We start from the raw sequence: 21,037 nt of genomic DNA, 5'->3' as shown, positions 1-21,037 counted from the left end.
AGCCCTCACACACATATATATATATATAAAGTACTCTTTAAAATCACCGGTACACAAGCTGTCATTATTTGATTACTGGATTTCATTTATGTATTAATTATTGATTTATTCAGAATTATTAGTTCGAATTTACAGATAAAATTATATCTAAGTTAGTTAGAAATTCTATCAAGTAATTAAATACAGAGAATGAATCGATTCACCCTTCGGTTCCGTTTCATTTTGCTACTGATCTTTTATTTATACATATGGTGTTGATTTTGTTCGCATATGCTTAGTATATGTGTAGTTGTTGAATAGACAAAATGTGCATATGTTTCTTATTTAAGCGGAATTAAAAATATCACTAACCTTGATTAGATTAACCCATTTATTTAATTGGATAAGTCGATTTGAATCACAAACATTTAGTTCTTTCATAACTATTCAGATTCTAAATGGAAGTTGCTCTCAGACTATACACAAACCTCCCTGAATAAATGATAATTGTGTATGATATCTAGTGTTAAGCTTTTACAGTTGAATTTCGAGAAATTCTGTGGAGAACTCAACTTCTGGAGTTTACCGGGTTAGAAATATGGTCAGAGATTATCGACGAAATGTGATTAGGATTATGTCAAATAAGTGGTGAAATAAGCAAAACTGGAATGTCCTGAGTTTGATCCTATATGGAGTCGTGTGCAATCACTGATTATTAGGAGCATAATATTGGACCCGAAGCGGAAGGTAATTTAGTTCAATAGTTCATGGTTATGAATAGTTCTGTATATAATGTTAGTATATGAGATGGAAACCCTCTATCAACGTTTACGTCATAAATAATAAATAATTATTTATATGGAAATGTAACCGGAAGGTAAGCAGTCGGGTCATACTTGCCAAATAAAGACGGGAATTTAAAAAGCCAATTTCTATAGAATAAGTCGTTCATTTTACTTTCTCTGCAGTGAACTAATTTAACCCCTTCGATAAATTGTATGTATATGTTTTGAGTGGGCACTAGGAAACAGTTGGAACCATTAATTGATATAAGCTAAAACACGAGTTAAAACCTGGAAGCACTGGATGGCCGTTTCGCCCTAGTATGGGACCCCCGGCAGCGCGCATCCATGATCTCACACGAGGGACTCGGATTTAGGACCCTTAGCTTCGTGCACGAATGCTTAACCTCCAGACTACTGAGCCGGTATCCAACGGTGTTAATGTCTAATTTCAATCTCTACAATTCCTCATACTGAATTTTCTAGGTAATTTAGGAACAATCGCCGTGTGTCTGTATTCACAATGCGTCATATGTGTAAATTCGCATGTTTAATCAGGTATATTTCGATTTACGAATGTCTCTGATATGTTTCAATTACGTGTAATCTACCACCTGTTTTCATTTTTGATTGTTCTAAATCCTACCTTTCATCTTATATTGTTATCGCGTCATTGTTGTGTCTGCAATCTACTAGATTTTATATTTTGTTTTTACTTCTGGTATATATATCTCTTTATTCCTGTCGTCATCACCACATCATTTATCTGGTGTTTGCCATTACTAAATAATGTTTGGTTAATTCTAATTGGATGCCATGAATCACAACACTATTTTTTGTCCGTTACAAGGTTAGAGAATTAGAAATGTGATTGGTTGATTATATTGATAATTATGGTTATCACCTCACAATTTTTTTCCCTTTGACCAACACAAGGGTCTTTACAGATAGTAATGTCTTTAAATTTCGTCCACAAATATGATATATGCAGAGAGATTTTTAAAAATAATAATGAAAGCTTTTTTTTACAGGGGGAATGTATGCGATGTAGCAAAATTAATGTTACAAACGAATATGTAACCTGTTTTTATATTCCCAACACAAAATGAATAGCTATTTATCAGTTAATAATTTCCATCGCAAGTGTGCTTTAGTAACAGTTTTTACACCAGTTCAGTTAGCTATCTTAATAAATTATAACAAGACCAGTGAAAAGTTTTTCATGTGTTATTTAAGCGTATCATATAGCCTGTAGACATTCTAACTGATAAACTAAGTCTTTTATATCTATGGGTAAGTTGTCTGTAGATTATATGGTCCTTCAGTAGATATACCTGAAGTAACCAATTCGAATGATGGTAGTTATTTGTTGGTTGAGGTCCAAAACACTTAGCTTTTGTAATGGGAACAAAACAGTCGGATACATCACAATTTTCAACTCAATGATTTGAAATTATGGTGCTCATCATAAAATTTATTTCTCTATTCTCCCAGTATTTTTAGTATAAACTTTAGAACTGTCAATAAAATATCCACATTTTACACCTACTTCATATCTTATTAAAAGCATGAACCGATTAATGTTAAACTACCATTAAATATCTGGAAGCAGTAGACGGTTATTTTTCCTAGTATGGGATTCCTCAGTAGTTCACATGTCTATGAAGTCATTAATTGTTGAACTTAGCCACGTTAGCAAATGTATACTACCTGAGTGATATCTGCGTGACTATCGTACCCAATGATTCAACTTTGGGTGACATAAAACAGAAACTCGTTCTCCATAACACAGTTACATTCACCTATTGTCTTCCGTTTACTCCTAATTTTATTACCTGAGAAATGTTTTTATTTTGAGAATCCGTATTTACTTCTCAATGCTTAGTGTTTTCTACTACTAATACTGTTAATACGTTTACTACTCTGGGATCTTGCCGTGTTTATTTGGTGTGGCAACTCGGACTGATGCCCATATAAGTCAAGTTCTTTGTTGCATATGACTAGTTTATATATATATATATATATATATATATATATATATATATATATATATATATATATATATATATATATATATATATATTGATTATCCTTCGAATAAATTTTTTTCCCAAATTTTGTTTCTTGATCACAGAAATTTTTTATTCGTAGTTCAAAAGGAGAGAATTTCACTAAATATACATGTACCAAGTCGAATACATGTGAAATCAATAAAGATACACGTACACATTGTCAGCGATGTCGTTATCAAAAGTGTATACGATTAGGCATGGTATTACCGGGTAAGTAAATTTATATTTTTGAATAAATATTTATATTACCATTTCCAAAAAAAAATCAATACTTTATTTGTCTATTACACAGTATTCATTGTTATAAATATCTACTCTTTAGATTGGTTGTAGGTGATCAGTTTTGTGAATAAGATTTATAGGTAATCACATAAAACATTCGTTCTTTGTCTACACTTGCTTCAGATTTCTGCTTATGTCGACTTATATCCTCGATTCGTTTCACAATAATGTAATGTTATATAAGTTGTGAGAAATAGTCTCTTTAACAAAACAAAAAAAGAAGTCGAACATGTAACTCTAGAAACATACATCATAACAAGCGGTAAAAGTCATTTCGTTACCTAAAATCTGAGCATAGCTGATAATTTTCAGTCATATTCCACAATTATGTACGTCTACTAGTGAAGATTAGAGCTTTTTATTTAATGGATGTTTGGTAGAAAGTGATATTTGATTGAATTTAAACCTTTGTTTCTCTGTTTTCTCTCTTGTAGCTAATAATACCACACTGCTTTAGTGAAAGATAATTCAATTTTTTTAAAAATAAAGATACCTAGTCACAAATCGATTTTACCACATACTATGAATAAAAATGGAATAGAATCTAATAACTAGTAGTATGGTTACCTATAATTTATCTCAAAGCGGATGATTAAACACTTTTAATGATTACTTGGTGATCATCAATAGAATCTAGGAAGTGCATTTCGTCCTACATATGATTCATCAGCTGGATAGAACCTTATTATTGTATTAATTTTTACACAGAGACTAGAAATTAATACTTATCAATTCAAACACCAACTCAAACTCAACTAAGCTATTCAATCCAACGTAGCTACTAGCTTCTTTTTTTTAAAAAATCCTATACAACGTTTATTCATAAGAGTTTGTGAAATTCCATTGTTAATATTCAGTATTGAATTTATCATAATGGCTGATATGAAATTGTTCAGTTGATAGGATATTCTTGAAAATGTTAGACTTTAATAAGGATCTAATTTTCTTTTGTATATATTTGAATAAATCAACTAGGGATGTAAATTTAATTAAGTGTATACATATCATGATACTATTTACCGCATAACAATAAAAAAAACTCATTAATCATTTGACTGTTAAACGTGCTTATTTATTAATCAAATAAATCCTACCTATTATGTATAATAACGGTTCTATTAGTTTAAACTTAATACTTCTCTTCTCCCACTCTCTCTCTCTCTCTTTTACACCATCAAAATTACCCAAATATGTAAATGAATAAATAAAATAGAAAGAAAATATTATTTCAACTATACACCTGATGGTCATATTTACTAGGCTATTTAGAAATCATAGAGATTATACCCGATCATAGTAATTAGTTGAAAAAAGAAAGTGTACAAATATCATAGAACGTGATCTTCTAAAATGATAGTAAAATAGCTTACATTTACATACATACATTGAAAATAACAAAATAATAGTTCGAAGATTAAAGAATTATCATCTATTGTCATGTGTATTTACATATATATATATATATATATATATATATATATATATATATATATATATATATATATATATATATATATATATATATAATAATATAAACAGATTGTCACATCATACTGATCCTTTTTATAGATTAGTTTCTATAACTTTGTCGGGTAGGTTTTTCTTTTCAAAGAAATAAAGTACACTGCATGGGAATTCAGTCTTTCATTTTTGTTATTATAATTATTATTGTTGATAGATCATGAAATTTTCTCAGGTAAAAATAATTAAGGTTAATATTGAATGTGCATATGTTGTGGTACAAGTTTGAACTTGCATTTATTATCTTATAGATTAAATTACCTGAATTAATAATCATCATGAACCTCTAAATGACTGGTTATTGGGGGGTGGGGTGAACAAGCTGGAGTGTGAAATAGTAGCCAATATGATTAATTAGTTGAGTCCATCAACTAAAGTATGAAACAGTTATTTATTGGTGATGACATTCAGTGAAGATTGTGTTGAATTTTAAATTAACTAATTTTACTGACTGAATGAATTATTAATAGGAATTTGATGTTCTCAGCTTAATTTCATGTAAGATCCTATATGTGTACATAGCCGTTTATTGATCTCGAATGAGGATAGAACACTTGTCCAATACTCTAAACATGGATAGGCTTCAGGCTTTTATCATAGGTGTCTTCAATATATCACTCATATTGGATGTACAATGCTGAAGTTAGGTATAGGATACTAGGCAAATATAACAAAACGGTTGAAGATATTGTAAATCATCTACTGGGGTGGTTTGGATATGTGTCACTCATCCCTAACAACCAACTGTCTCAACGGGCAATGTTAACTGTTTTAGGATTAAGTAGACAGAAAGTTTCTTTTGGGGGGGGGGCCAAAATGTAGCAATGGTCTCTGAAGACATTTGCTATTGGATTGAGTCGTGTAAGCAGATGCGGGCCATGTTGTTGGGATCCAAGCGATCACCAATTGGAGACGTTGGGTGATATGGCTTATACCTGTTAGAATGGCGCAGATTCACTGATTCCTTATCTTCTTATGCATCAAGAATTCGAGGATTCTTTCATAAATACCTTTTATCTTTGTCTTTTCGAACCGTATTCCCGTTGCTTACTCGATCACATTATCATCACTCTTGTATGGTTTCGATTACCTCATTTATCTTGTTATTATCATCTCGATGTGCTAATATGGTGTGGCAACTAAGGCCGACTCAGATATATTTTGAGCTCGACATTAATTATGACTGAATAATTAATATTTCTTGAATTTCAGTTGTTCTATTTAGGGTGATCCCCGTCAAGATTTTCTTAAGCATATCTCATCATTCGTGAAAGTATAATGAGGTGTAACAAATTATATAATCAGACAGATTATTAGCACTTGAAATATAGCTGGTCTGTGTAATTTCAATACCTGGCATTTATTCTATTAAGGTGATGAAAAAAAGTCATTTTGGATTGCTTGTATGAACTAATGATTCCTTTGTATATGATGACTGCCTGGTACTTCTTCGTCTAATTTGCTTTATTTCTGGGATTCCTAGTTTGTATAATAATTCAAATACTTCTAATTATCACAAATTTGAGAAAGTCGTATATAATTTACACATGACATTTTAAGATGGTTTGTCTATACAATATTATTGACATGATCAACTCATTATCAATCTGAACAGCTTTATTGTATGCTGATTACTTAAAACAGCGATTTTTGGTAAGGAAATATTCGATTCAATTGACCATCAGAATATTCTGGATTTATATCGTGGATAATTTACACTCTTTCACTATTGGATTTCTTATTACAAATGATACAAGACTTGAAAATCGATCACTGTGAGACAGGTGCATTAATTCATTAACAGTATTACCATTGAAGTAGAAAGGTTTATGTAGTTTGTTGAATTTCATAGTTTAAACCTCAGACTGATCTTAGTTAAACGATGAAGTTCGACAATCTGCACAAATCCACGTTATAGTAATAATAATCGTTTACTCAATTATTAATAATTTCGATTAGCAGGTCTTGAGGTTTTAGAATGAAGCTATGACCAATGGAATTCAAACAAACCAAGTGTTAGTCGGTTACTTACTACTGGTATTAAAAAATTCTAAAGCAAAGTCGTGGATTAACTGAAATAGAACATGTAGACAGTTGGACGCCTGCTTTTTGGTCTGAAGGTTAAGGGCTTGGCTCGAGTCCTCAAAGTCTTTAGTTCGTTCCAAGTGGGGTCGTGTATGAGTACCTCTTACTTATCCTATACTGTGATAAAACAGCTGTCTATTGATTCATCGTTTTCATTGGTCGTCTAACTAAGATCAGTTTGTGCTATAAAGTATGGAATAATATTATTATGATTGCGATTTATTCGTTTCCGTTCATGACAGTATGTTTAATACGTTTATAACTGACTAATGAAGTGAGGTTATTCAAAATTAGTCTAATCAATTTATTTTGTCTTTTTTCCATTAATCGATAGGAGCTGCGGTGTTTCCAGTTACTGATATATCAGAAATACCATGCCGTGTTTGTGGCGCCAAATCATCTGGATTCCATTTTGGTGCAATAACATGTGAGGGTTGTAAGGTAAATGATAAATAAATATCTGGATTGATTAATCGAGTTAATTTTTTAAAAGAAAACTTCATGGTCATTCACACATTTTCAGTGATGAAAACTCTCACTATTAAAAAAAATGCACATTTGTCCCTGATGTCAATTATATTTCTACACTTCAGATGAATTAAACACGACAGATTTCTGAGCATTCTGTAACTCCTCTGTTTCCATATACTTTTTGAGGAAAATTTCTGAAAAGTTTTCAATAATTTATTTACACCTTGAACGTATTATACAATATGATGAATATTAGAATAAGTTTTTGTGGATATTATAGTAATTTAAATTGTTGAGATCATGAATCAATTGGAGCTAGACCACCATGAAAAACCTGGTCTGATATTAATCAACATATTTTCACTAGTGACTGACTTCAAGAGGTATTTCCTGGGGTTCTAGTGAGAAGCAGTGACCAGTGGAGTTCAACCAGGTCTGTTGTGAGATGGCAACTCACTGAAGACAATGGTAGATTTGTCGCTCAATTTCGTGGATTATTTGAAGTTAGATATTAACACCGTTGGATGCCGGCCGGCTCAGAGCTCTAAAGGTTAGTAGTTCGTGCGCGAGACCGATAGGTCCTACGTTTGAAGCTCGCGAGGCGGGACCGTGGATGTGCACTGCTGAAGAGTCCCACAATAGGACGAAACGGCCGTTTAATGCTTCCAGGTTTTCCATGGTGGTCTAGCTTCAATTGACTAATGATCTCAACTATTTAAAAAACAATCTGATGCATTTAAAGCAGAAATAATTATCTATTAAGAGAATACTTACATTTATTTAAAGCTCAACATTAAATAGTGATTTCATAACATTATTATTGTTATTATTATTTTACTAAATGCATATGTTTCAAATCAGCCCGATAGGTGACAGTAATTTGATTCCACAAGATTTTATTCTTAAGAAAAGCCAAACATACATCAACAGAATCCAATAAATTATTTTACATAGATTTACAGATAAACAAAAGCATGGAAGGACAATCAAAATTCAATTAATAAACAATTAGTTTGTTTAATTATTCCATTTTATTGATTTCATGATACTGAATGTCTGCTGTAAAATGTTTTTTTTTAACGAAGCATTAAGTTTTTATTAGAAAGTCCTTTACAAATCTGATGAAGAACATCTGTAGAAAAGAGTTTTTAGGGAAATGAAAATATAGGAATAAGAAATATTGGAAGTGGCGGGAGGGGGACTGGATATTATCTGATTTTATAAGCAAAGTTTGAAGGATCATAGAGAATATACAATTAACGATAATCTACTGAATGATTTAGACTGGTAACTGTTGTGTCTACACGGAAACCTATATCCAGCGATTGGATTTAACGATCTTTACCCGACTTATATCAGGTTTGGTATTACTAGTCAAAGTATCAGGAATTATTCACAATTTTTCCAAGCAGTTCTTTATCTTCTGGTTTTTGAATGATCTCTTGAATGTATCATATAAATATGTTGATCAATATATCGCTAAATCATTCCACTAGGCGATCTTAAGTTTCTGTTTAAATTAGGAAAACATTCTACATGACTTTCATTGCGATGATGAGTAAGCTTATTTTACCAAGTGTCTATAAAGTGACTAGTAACAGGTTAATCTAGAAAAAGAGGGTATCGGTTAATTAGAAATTGTGAAGCAAATACGCTTAAAATGTTTATTGATTAGGAAAACTGTTATGAAAAAAGAATGAGATACGTGCTGATTCCGAGATTGGAGAATCTAGAATTCACAGACAACATTTTGAGAGTAAAAATATTCACCTTGATGCTCTTAGAGAATCGTTTGTAGGTCAGAAAAAGAGTCAACTTCTACCTTTGACGCCAAGACCATAATCACAATGGTGGAATAAAGCTTTGATAACTGTTTAATATGTACTACTTCACTATCAAATTCATTAATCTGGAGCTTTAAAACCATTTACAGACTATTCCAAATTAATTAATTTTTATTTGTCTTTTAAAACAAACTTACTTTAAGGGTTTCTTTCGACGAACAATTAATGAACGAGAAAGTCAACGCTACACTTGCAGAAATGGAGGTAATTGTGCTGTTACCGGTGCTACAAGAAATAATTGTAAAAGTTGTCGATACCGTAGATGTTTAGCTGTTGGTATGTCAAAACATGGTGAGTACATACACACTATTCTGATTATCCACAGTAATACAGTTATATTTAGATGTCAATGATAGAGTAGTAGTATTTTGGTGTATGCTACTGATATCGACAGATATAGGTAGTATGTATCACCAATCAAAATTAGAATGCCCGGCGGCAGAAGTTAGAGGAAATCGAAGAAAAGAGAACTATAACAGAGAGTAATTGGTATTGAAACTATGGAACAACAACATCTAAAACAATTGATGGATATTTTGCATATGAAGTATTTACTTTATGGTTCTTAAATTTTACTAAGAGATTCTGTAATTTTGTATTCAAATACATTTGGCTGTCCTCTTTATACGAAAGTAAAATGAGATATGTCAGTTGATACAACAATGTTCACATAGATGATATTTTTATTCTCATTAAGTTGCCTTCAAATGTAAAAGAAAATTCAAAACGATATTAACTATCAGATATACATGTTTATGCTATTCATAAAGTAGTATGATTTTAAAGAAAATTCAGCGGTATTTAGAATTTAATAAGTTCATAAACGACAAGTAATTTGATTGCACATAATAGAGATAAGTTATGGGAAATCGTTTTGAACCGAAAATAGTTTTGTCTTCAATGAGTGTATTAAATGGATCATTCCGTTTATGCGATGATTAACGCGATTTATGTAATAATTTCCATTATTTAGATTATTGTAATGTCTGAGTTTGTTTAATCTCGGTATATGGTTACTTATTTTGGTTGGTATTCAATCTTCACTATGGATTTATATTAGGTGGAAAACATTGTATGTATATTTTTACGCGTATTTCTCTAGAAATAGTGTAAATTGACTGGGAACCATTGATACAGTGAGAGAGTCATCGTGATGATCTAGTTATTAATGGATTGAACTAGAAATCCTCGTGAAATTTCCTCGTATAATTCCCTGTTCATTGTAGTATTTTAGCCTATAATCGACCACCACATTTGCTGTTGAACTATATTGAAGTAGTTGGTATATAGAGCTGTCAGTATCACTACCGACTTATTAGGAGTGGAAGACTGGGTCTAAGAAGCATGTACTCAGTTCTTGTGAAGAAGAATCGCATTATAACTTCTGTTCATTACAGAAGTGACTTCACAGAAAGATTCTTGTCCGACATCTAACATAGAGATTAACGATAAACGAACTATCGTATCTTTCTAGTTAGACTCGTCAACTGTAAGGACCCATGACCACACATGATTATATTCAAAACCTTCAAATCTTTAGAAAAGTGTAGTTCTCGTAGACTATTGATTCGAAATTCAATGGCTTACACTTATAACTTAAAAGAATCTTAATGATGTGACTCAACCAGCCATTGTTAGCCTATCATGAAAATAGACCTAAATTAAGCAATCCTCCATAAACACTTAACATTCATTTAGTTAATTTTGATATAATTATTTATTTTTTAATTCTCATATAAACTTTTTCCAGGCAGTCGTATCGGTCGTCAACCTAATGCCATTAAACATCGTTGTGCCGTTGAAATTGAACAAATTCGATCAGCAGTATCCAATTCAACTGTATATTCTAAACAATATTCGAAATCCAATTGTCCAGTAATTTCAAATTACCATTCATCATATAATTTATTATCCCCAATAAATAATTCATTACATAAACTGAATGATTCATTAAATCAAGACCATTATGAATATAAAATTAATGATAATAATAATAATAGTAAAGAGAGTATGATTTCAAACCAGAACTGCTTAAATCAATCCACTATAAAAACTACAGATTTGACACATTTAATTACAGCACCTTATCAACAGTCGTCAACTATAGAATCAAATATCAATGTAAAACTTACAGAACAAGGTAATGAATTACATGAATTAAGTGATAATGATAATAATCTACGAATACCGTCAAAAGTAGATTTTACATCGTTATATCAACATTGTACACCTTCAGTGCATATCCAAACAATTTGTCATCAAGATTCAAATGAAATACAATTCTGTGAAAATAATTGTTTATCTAGTCAGGATGATGAATTCATCGTTAATCCCACATCACAACTATCCTCAACTTCGACTAATTCTGAAGCAATGATTTTAGTTGCAACAGGAACATCGCCTCATCTTCCACCACCACAACCACCACCGGCAATGAATACTACTATCATGGCAACAAAATCAATGCCAGAAAGTGTAGATTGTTTAAATAAACAAAAAGAATTTAATGAATTAATAAATAATAATTATCCGTCAATTGGTTTAATAAATTTGTCTAGAGCAGCACAATTCTATAGTCAACATGAAAAAGATTTTCCAATACACCATTCAATCAATATTGATAAACAACAATCGAATGATTCATATGAATTAACTGAACAAGATCATAATAAACCAATATTTCATCATTTAAATCATAATGATTGTAATAAATTTTCTAATTCAACAATCATAACTGAATATAATGATGTACAGAATGAAAATTATTTAACTAATATTTATGAAGAAGAATGCCAAGATCTATGTTCATTGCCTACTATTAAACAATTGAATACTTCTCCTATTGTTGTTATGAATAATAATACTGACAGTAATAATATTTACAATAATGATAATACAGTAGTTCAAAATAAACGATGTTTATTTAAAAATCTACATTCATCATTCACTTCCTCAGGTAGTAGTCAATATTATTATTCACCGTCAAAATCTTTTTTAAATCGATATCATACATCGGTTTCAGTTAAACCGAAATTATGTAATCAAACAAGTTATCAAGAAGATAATTGTCAAACTTCAAAGTTATTATTTCAATTTAATGTAGATAAATATCAACAGATGAATAATACTGATAGTATTTTAGAAAATTTCACTACATCTAGACTACATAAAGTCATCAAAGATGATTCAATAAACAATTATTCCTGTAATAATAATTCACTTAAACAAGAGGATGTTATAGGAAATGAAAACCAAGCTATGATATCTAATATGTCATCTGAATGGACAGATAATATAAATCTACGAAGGAAGGTAATTTTTTCGAGTGATTTAACTAAATATTAAACAATAATTTAAAGTTACATTTGCTGTTCTTTTTTTATGGCTAGCAATATGGTATTACTTACTTACACCTCTTACTCATCGTGGAGGAGCTATAAGCCATCCACTAACATTCTACATCAAACTCTGTCCTGGACAATCCTTTCCAGTTGTTTCCAATTGCTATTCATCCTTTGATCTTCCTCTTTTCCATTTCCCTTTAGGATTCCAAGTTAGTGCTTGCTTCGTGATGCAATTTGGCAATTTTCGTAATGTATGTTCTATTCACTTTCAGTATCGTTTCTTAATTTCCTCTTGAGCTGGTATCTGGTTTGTTCTCTCCCATAGTAGGCTGTTGCTGATAGTATCCGGTCAACGGACATTGAGTATCTTGCGTAGACAATTGCTTATAGATATTTGTACTTATTTGATGATGGTTGTGATAGCTTTCCGAATTTCGGCTCCGTACAATGGAACTAACTGTCTTGACGTTCGTAATGAAGATTTTGACTTGGATATTGGTTGACAGTTGTTTTGAGTTCCATATGTTCTTCAACTTTAGGGATTCTGTCTTTGCTTTACCAATCCTTACCTTTACTTCTGCATCAGATCCTCCACGTTCATCGATGATGCTGTCCATGTACGTGAATGTTCCCATATGTTCCAGGGTTTCTTCATGAAGTAAGATTGTATTGTTGTTCTCCGTATTGTATTTGACGATTACGCTTTCTCTCTTCTGTATGTTGAGGCCTACGGATGCAGGAGCTGCTGCTACACTCTTTGTCTTGACTTGCATTTGTTGATGAATATGGGATAGAAGAGCTGGGTGGTTTGCAATGTAAAAACCATGCAGTTGCATCCACGCTAACCATTGTATTCCGTGCTTCCCGTCAGATGTCGAGGTCTTCATAATCTAGTCAACCACCAGAAGAAAGGGGAAGGGCGGGAGTAAGCAGTCTTGTCTGACTCCGGTCTTGACTTTGAATGAGTCTGTCAGCTGGCCTTCATGTACGACTTTGTAATGTAGTCCGTCGTATGAATTCCGGATGATATTGATGGTATTCTGAGGTACGCCATAGTGTTGAAGAGGGTTTTATGAGACTCTCCTATGAACACTATCAAATGCTCTCTCATAATCAAGGAATTTGATGTATAGTGACAAGTTCCATTTAATTGATTGTTCAACGATGGTCCGTAGTGTCGCGATTTGATCTTTGCATAACCGCCCCTTACGGAATTCAGACTGTTGATCTCGAAGCTGTGAGTCTACCGAATCTTTCATCCAACTCACCAACGCTCCAATAAAACGTTTCCCGGTACTGATAGTACTGTGATGCCTCTGTAGTTCTCACATTTGCTCAGACCTTCTTTCTTTGGTATCTTGATGAGTTATCCTTCTTTCCAGTACGTTGGCACTTGTTCTCCCTCCCAAATCTTCCTGAATAGAACGTCGAGCATGTTTGCAGTTACTTTCATTCCTGACTTCAGTGCTTCAGCCGGTATATTTTCAGGTCCTGCTGCTTTCTCACTCCCATGGATTCAATGGAGCTGGTCAATTCAAGAGTTATTCGAAGTATTCCATCCATCTGTTCCTCTGTTCTTGAATTTCGGTGATTGGCTTGCCTTCTTTTCCCTTGACTGGTCTCTCTGGTTTACGATATATTCCTGCCAGTTTCTTCGTTGTGTCACGTAGTTGTTTTATATTTCTTTGTCTTGCAGATTTTTTGTTGTCATTGCTAGAGCTTCTACGTATTTCTGCTTGTCAAATTTAATGCTCCTCTTCACTTGTTTGTTTTCTTCAATGTATTCAGTTTGTGGCTTGAGTTTCTCTGTTCTTGTTCGGTTGTTGTTAATTGCTGTCTTCTTGTTCTTCCTTTGTTGACATTGTCCAGAGTATCGATAGGTATCCATTCCCTATGATTATGCTTGTTGCGACTCAGAACCTCCTGAGACGTCGAAGTTAGTGGTTCTTTGATACCTTTTAGGTCCCCCATCAGGATGGTCAGGTCCTTTAGTGGTCAATGTGATGTCGGTGATCTTAAAGAGGGTAACCTTTGAGGTAAGCTTAATTGAGGACAAAATTATCAGTGACATTCTAGTCATTCTCATCTGTCTTGATCGTGATTCCTCACTTGATATTTTGTGGTTGGGTTTACTGTGTTGTGCTAAGTTAATCAAGGTTACTTGACCTAGGATGCTTGTGATTCAATAACTTATTATAATGAAGTGATTAAATGTCGACTGATATTATTACCTATTAGGGTACTAACAATAATCTCAATAATACAGCGGATTTATGTTCTTGTAGTAGTAAGTGGTTTTTCGTAGATGAATACCATCAGAATATTTCCATCTGACTACATATAACCACCTTAGTCTATGGGATAGCGTGTTCAGGTGGGATAGACCAAAAAATAATAATCAAGTATTTCTTCTGGGTATTTTACCAATCACCCGTTCATTTTTAATAATTTACATGTTATCACTAAACATTAATTACTGTTATCTCGTGATTCGTTCTTATTCCTTGTTTATTATGATTCGTTATTTGCCGCTTAGTTTTCCTGTTCCGAAGTCAGAACAAACAATTTTACTTAACTCACTTATGATGCTGAAATAGTGGAACGATGTTTCGACTACTATTTGAATACATTCAACTTATCAGCCATGTCATTTAGCCTAAAGACAGTAATGAACTTTGACTAAGGAAATCCTTAAAATATTACTCTGTTCGAAAAACAAACTTCAGTCACAAGATCCTTTGATAGACATCAAAGTTTTTTGGTTGATAATAATTTCAAAGCTCAGTGTTGTGAACAGTTTTAACATTAATTTTCGTTGTTTCCATATCTGAATAATGCTCATAGATGATTGAAACCATGAGTCAGTTGAAGCTAGACCACCATTGAAAACCTGGAAGCACTGGACGGCCGTTTCGTCCTAGTATGGGACTCTGAGGCACTGCTGAGGAGTCCCATACTAGGACGAAACGGCCGTCCAGTGCTTCCAGGTTTTCAATGGTGGTCTAGCTTCAACTGACTCATAATTTCAATCTGTGAAATTTCTAAAATCTCCACAAAACCCATTCTGCTCATAGATGATTTTTAAGGATTTTGTTCGACTAGTTCACTTAGTCCTCTGATATTCCAGGTTTATCTGTATCAGTTAAAATGGGGGGTGTAACATTCTAATAGGTTTGTCGGTAATAAAGTTTCTATATCGATAGACTAGATTTCATTAGCGTTCAACAGGTCAGTTTTACAGTGTATATATGAAATATCTTAGCACTTATGTTAGGATACTTTTATACTAATATAAATATTAGTAAGTCAAAGTTTTTCTGTCAACTACCTACAATCATTTATCTATTAAAATTCATCCAACGTTTAAGTAATACTACTGATTACACTTCTAAGATCATATGACAAATAGGTAATACCACCTAATTTTACTTATAATCTCGTACTGCATATCTTTTTTCTGTTTTTCAGCGGATCCATATGCCTAAAAATTCAAAACTATATACAACTTATAATAAACCAATATTTAATGATTCAACAGAATCATTAATAACACCATCAACGTATCAATTAAATATATCACAAGATAAAACTGATTTCCCAATATATTCAAACAAAAAAGATTATGAATACACATATGAATTAGGTGATAATGATGAAAGAAATCGAATGAAATATAGACAAACTAGTGGTAGTAGTAGTAGTTTATTAGAATCACCAATTATAATTATTGATAATCAATTGTCTACTTATGAAGATGATCAAATTAATAATAGATCAATTGGTCCTAATCAAAAGCAATATGATCAACAACAGCAACCTCGATTATTAAATTTATTAGAGAAAATTGATATAGATAAAGAATTCATGATGGAACAGTTAAAATCAACTAATATTACTACTTATTCAAGTTTAAATAAATGTATACAAGAAATTCCTAGCATTGATTCGATCAAAGCTCATTATTCTTATAATACTTCAAATAATATGTACGGAATGGTTTGTAATAATGAATATGAATCAACTTATAGTAATAATAATAATATCAATAATGATACAATAACTAATACATCTGTAAATAATAATTTAACATTTTCAAGAATGTCATCATCACAGTTAATTCCAATAGCAAATGATATATTGAACACATCAAATTACCTGGATTTTTATATGACCAACAAATATACTGATGATAATTCAGATGAACACAATGAATCAAATTTACATTCAAATCGAAGCATATCTGATTTTCATAATTCACCCGTGCATTTGCAATCTTCTAACATTACAAATGAATGCAATGAAACAATACACCTATTAAGGTTAAATAATCAGTCTACTCGAAACGATGAGCTTCTTCGGAATATTAGAAATGCTGCATTTCAGTTACTTCATTGTCAGTGTAAAGTAAGTTCGAAATGTAAAATAATATAATTTTAAAGTGATTGAAAATATCGAAAGAAAGTCCTTGTGTCATTGAAGAAGACTTAAAGGTATTCCAGCGAAGGGATAATTATTTTTATCCTTTTGCTGGAATATTTTTAAATCTTACTCCAGAATATTTTTTCTAACAAAAATATACTACTTAATAAAAAATAAGTAGTATAAACTTCACGAATTATTAGGAAGTTTAAATATGCGTTTATCAACAAAATATTGTGTAAATTAAATGCACAACATAAAAGTGTGAAAGATAGTAGTTAGTACATGAACAGATGTAAACAGACATTAATGTGAAAAAACACCAGTAATTCCAAAAAGTGAATCGGTTAGTTACAAATGATAAAATATGCCGAAATTGAAGCAGATTTGTAGTCTTCCGACAAAATACATTTTAATCGATGAATCCAAACATTTCGAGGAAAAAATCAAACAATAAAAGGTCATAACAAGTAATTGTTTATTCAAGTTATTTATTCCCGTTAATAACCACTGAATATAATTAGTCGGCTTTTCTGGCATATACTAGGGGTGATAAATACTTAAAATCATATTACAAATTTGGGAAATCCACTGACGACGGACAGGTAATTATTGTTTACCGAGACAGTTTAACTAGGATGTAAATTCTTGTCATGAACTGATATCGAGTTGAGAGAGAAGCACTGAAATCATATATTCAATAACCTTTTTTTCCATTGGTTTTCTGGATTGGTCAGTTCAATTTTTAAACCATAATACCGTAAAAAATAACATGTATATCTTCTTTTATTCAAGTTACCTGAAAATCTACACTTCTTAGATGAAACCAAACAAAATCCAGAAATTCTATGGCACAATTTAATGAAATATTTTGAAAGTCATATTTATGAAATTATTCAATTTGCCCAATCTATCCCTAGTTTCCAAGATCTTTCAGAGTATGATATGAAAATTTTAATTCAACAAAGTATCTATCCAATTATTTTAATTCAATTATCTCAAGATTTCAGTAATAATAAAACAAAGGAATATTTTTATTTGAATATTCAAAGTCAAACAAGCTTGATAAATCAATTCTCAGTGTGTAAAATATTATTTGAACAAATTAATTTAACAAACAAATTATTGAAATCATTAAATTTAAATGAAACAGAAATTGGTTTATTATGCTGCGTTGAATTATTTCACGGAGGTTAGTTGATGATAAGACTGTTGATTAGTTATTATTGTTTCTGAAATTATTACATTAAGATTAACCAAATCTAGTGATTTCACAAGTTGTGTTCATTATGAATTTATCTTATTTGGTGTACCAATGAAAATTATGGTATACTAGACGGCTGTTTGGTTCTAGTATGCGACCTTTCAACAGTACCTACCGACGTTTCCACCAGGAATGTAACCCAAAATTTTTAGGTCTCATTGAAAGCATTTACCATTTAGGACTACTCTATCAATGTCTAACTATAATCAGTCTGCGATACAGTTAGATGATAATCCATTTGTGATGACTATTTCATTCTCAATACGTTTTTACTCTACTGGTCACAACTTGTCACTAAAGCTTCAGGAATATCTTAATGTAGGTCACTGAATAGTAAAAAATTTGAACAAAACGGTTATTCAGTACTCCTTGATCTTAATGGTACCCTAGTTGAGGTAAGTCTTCAAGGAGTACAACCTAAAAATTAAAATAATCCTCACAAAACCTCTTCACCTTAATCTAGTGACCATTAAATATTTGCGTTAATTGATTATTTAGTAATAATTACTAACATGTTTATTATGGTCCTGAGTAATGGTCAAATTCTATCGATCAAATCGAAATATCAGGGTGTTAGGCTAAGTGACTTGAGACTGAGGTGTACTTTAATGACGTTGAATGGTCAATCAATATGGGGTTTTGGGCTTTCCCTTTTATGAGCTAATACTCTTCACCTTGGATTATCTGTAATCTTAGGCAAATTGGTGCACCCCACATGATTCAAACACGGGTCACAATCAGAGATATTATCACTGAGGTATTCAGACAGCAACTAACCTTATATTATAGGACTATAATGTTTGAACAGATTGATCACTTGATAGTAATCGTCAAACGTCCAAGTGCAATTATCTAACCTACATGAAACATTCTCCCAAATTTTATGTAAGGGATAATTTTGCTTACCGATTGGTCAAACTGAAATAAGCAGGGAAGGTTTCGGGCTTGACCAAACACATTAAATACATCAATCACTCAGACGTTGCTCCAAAAACGTAGGAGTTGTTTAAGTATTTCGTAGAATAGAACGAAATATACATTCAACAATTCATAAATTTCGGAGGTGAGACTAATTTATAGACGACCTTTGAGAGATGCCAGACTGACCTTGAGAGTGTTCACTTAATAACCAGGACTAAATGAGAGTTATAAACCTGTGTGAGGAATTAGAATTACGATTTACGGTTGATGATTAAGGTTAGAAATTAGATTTAGGGTCTTCATCATGAACTGACATCAGCTATAATGCCAAAACTCTATTTATTCGAATGAATGCATTTCGCGCCAAAAACCCGAAACCTGTTATCTTATACGTGATTGGTTTGTCCATAAATTATAGTCTTGCCATTTCGTAATAAGAAATATTTTCACTGGTTTTGGTTTGTAATATATTTTTTTTAGTATTTCATCTACACTACTTTAATTTTACAGATGGAAAATGTTTGAATGAACCAATAAAAGTATATGAAACTTATCAAACAATTCTTCAATTATTAAAAGAATATGAAACAAGTAAGAATATTTGAGTATTTTGTTTGTTTCTTTTGTAGTAATAAAAATACAGTATTATTTATTCATGAAAATTTAGAATCTCAAACTGTTATAACTTGTGGCCTGAGTGCCCTGCTAATGTATCACGTAATGATACCGCCAACTAGAGAGCAGTGAATTATCGATCGGACCAATGACGCATAAAATCCGTACGAGCAATCTAGAGTACTTATCGGTCCTGCTTCCTGCCTAGCCCAGTCAGTTAAGTCCAGAACACCAATCCCAGCCTCTGAAATATGAATTATTCATTTCAAATAGACTGGGTTTATATACAAACCAGACAAACCACATCGTACCATAAAATAGGAAACAACATTTGTACAAGATTTAGCCAAAAGTGGCTGTGAGTGTGGGAGATAGTAATTAATAGACAGGGCATAATTTAAGAATGACAAATGGTATAATAACAGTTCATAAGTCAAAATAAAGCTCATAATAAGAGGGACATGAATATGTATAGTTTAGTTATTTAACAATGATACGATAAAATATATTACGTATAGTATTTGTCCATATATGGATCCCAAAAGTTACCATTCATTATGCTTATCGGGACATAACACAAACTTTTCATAAAATTAGCATCTCTGAAGTTAAACTTCAATAACACGTTAAAAGCATTTAGTCTCTTTGATAAATTTCGATAGTATAATAAAGTGAAAATTCTCAGAACTATATGATGATGATGTATTAGCGCAATACATTTCGAACAATCTAGTCACACATCCTACACTTCTTAAGAACATTTATATATAAAAATAAAAGATCAACTAGACTAGAAATGGAGGATAAGAGGAGATAAGGATAATAAAGAAATAACAATGGGAAGTGATTGCAATTAAACTGTGAGTAAAGGAAGAGATCAATGAATAAACTATTAAAATAGCTATGGACATTGAACACTGTTAATGTTTGATCGAATAGTTTCAGAGTATTTTGGCGCCGAATTGATGTGAGACATTAAGGAGGAAGAATGTATCTGTAAAATATCAGCGAAAGAATTTGAAGTAAATCCAACGTTTCATCTAGCAATCTGGTTCAAGCTTGGACCTCTTTATTTTTAATGTTTGTTTGTATAGAATTAGAAAACACAATGGAAAATGAGTTTGAAGATATTATTACCAAGGTTTGACTTGATAATTTCGAATGAATTGATCATTTGGTAGATTGTTATAAATAAATTAATATATTTGTAATAACCCAGTGAGTAGCAAAATTAAATTTTCTGACGCTTCGTGACTCAGTATAAGTCACTTTTTCAGAGAATAGTATGGGACTCCTTAGCAGTGCGCATCCACAGACCCACCTCACGAGATTCGAACCCAGGACCTAACTTCGGAAAATTTAATTTTTCTACTCATTGGGATATTACAAATATATTGATTTATTTCTAACAATGGAAAATGATTTATTTCAATATTGA

General features: G+C 31.8%; 1 protein-coding gene across 1 annotated transcript in view; it reads left to right on the top strand.

Moving 5' to 3' along the window:
• The window catches only part of MS3_00010084 (uncharacterized protein), a gene marked incomplete at both ends in the record, with an annotated part of 36,753 nt that overhangs the window by 13,667 nt on the left and 2,049 nt on the right, over positions 1-21,037 (top strand). The window contains 10 exons of the mRNA XM_035730534.2: positions 2,896-3,043; positions 7,056-7,162; positions 9,180-9,327; positions 10,787-12,348; positions 12,582-12,589; positions 12,709-12,847; positions 13,763-13,930; positions 15,849-16,784; positions 17,595-17,991; positions 19,495-19,575. Coding sequence (XP_035588038.2) covers positions 2,896-3,043; positions 7,056-7,162; positions 9,180-9,327; positions 10,787-12,348; positions 12,582-12,589; positions 12,709-12,847; positions 13,763-13,930; positions 15,849-16,784; positions 17,595-17,991; positions 19,495-19,575 — 3,694 coding nt within the window. The remainder of the gene's footprint in view (positions 1-2,895; positions 3,044-7,055; positions 7,163-9,179; positions 9,328-10,786; positions 12,349-12,581; positions 12,590-12,708; positions 12,848-13,762; positions 13,931-15,848; positions 16,785-17,594; positions 17,992-19,494; positions 19,576-21,037) is intronic.

Source organism: Schistosoma haematobium, chromosome 1, assembly GCF_000699445.3.
Source record: "Schistosoma haematobium chromosome 1, whole genome shotgun sequence".
In the NCBI taxonomy this organism is placed as follows: Eukaryota; Metazoa; Platyhelminthes; class Trematoda; order Strigeidida; family Schistosomatidae; genus Schistosoma; species Schistosoma haematobium.
The sequence above is the reverse complement of the archived record's forward strand: the minus strand, read 5'-3'. Positions and strand labels throughout refer to the sequence as shown.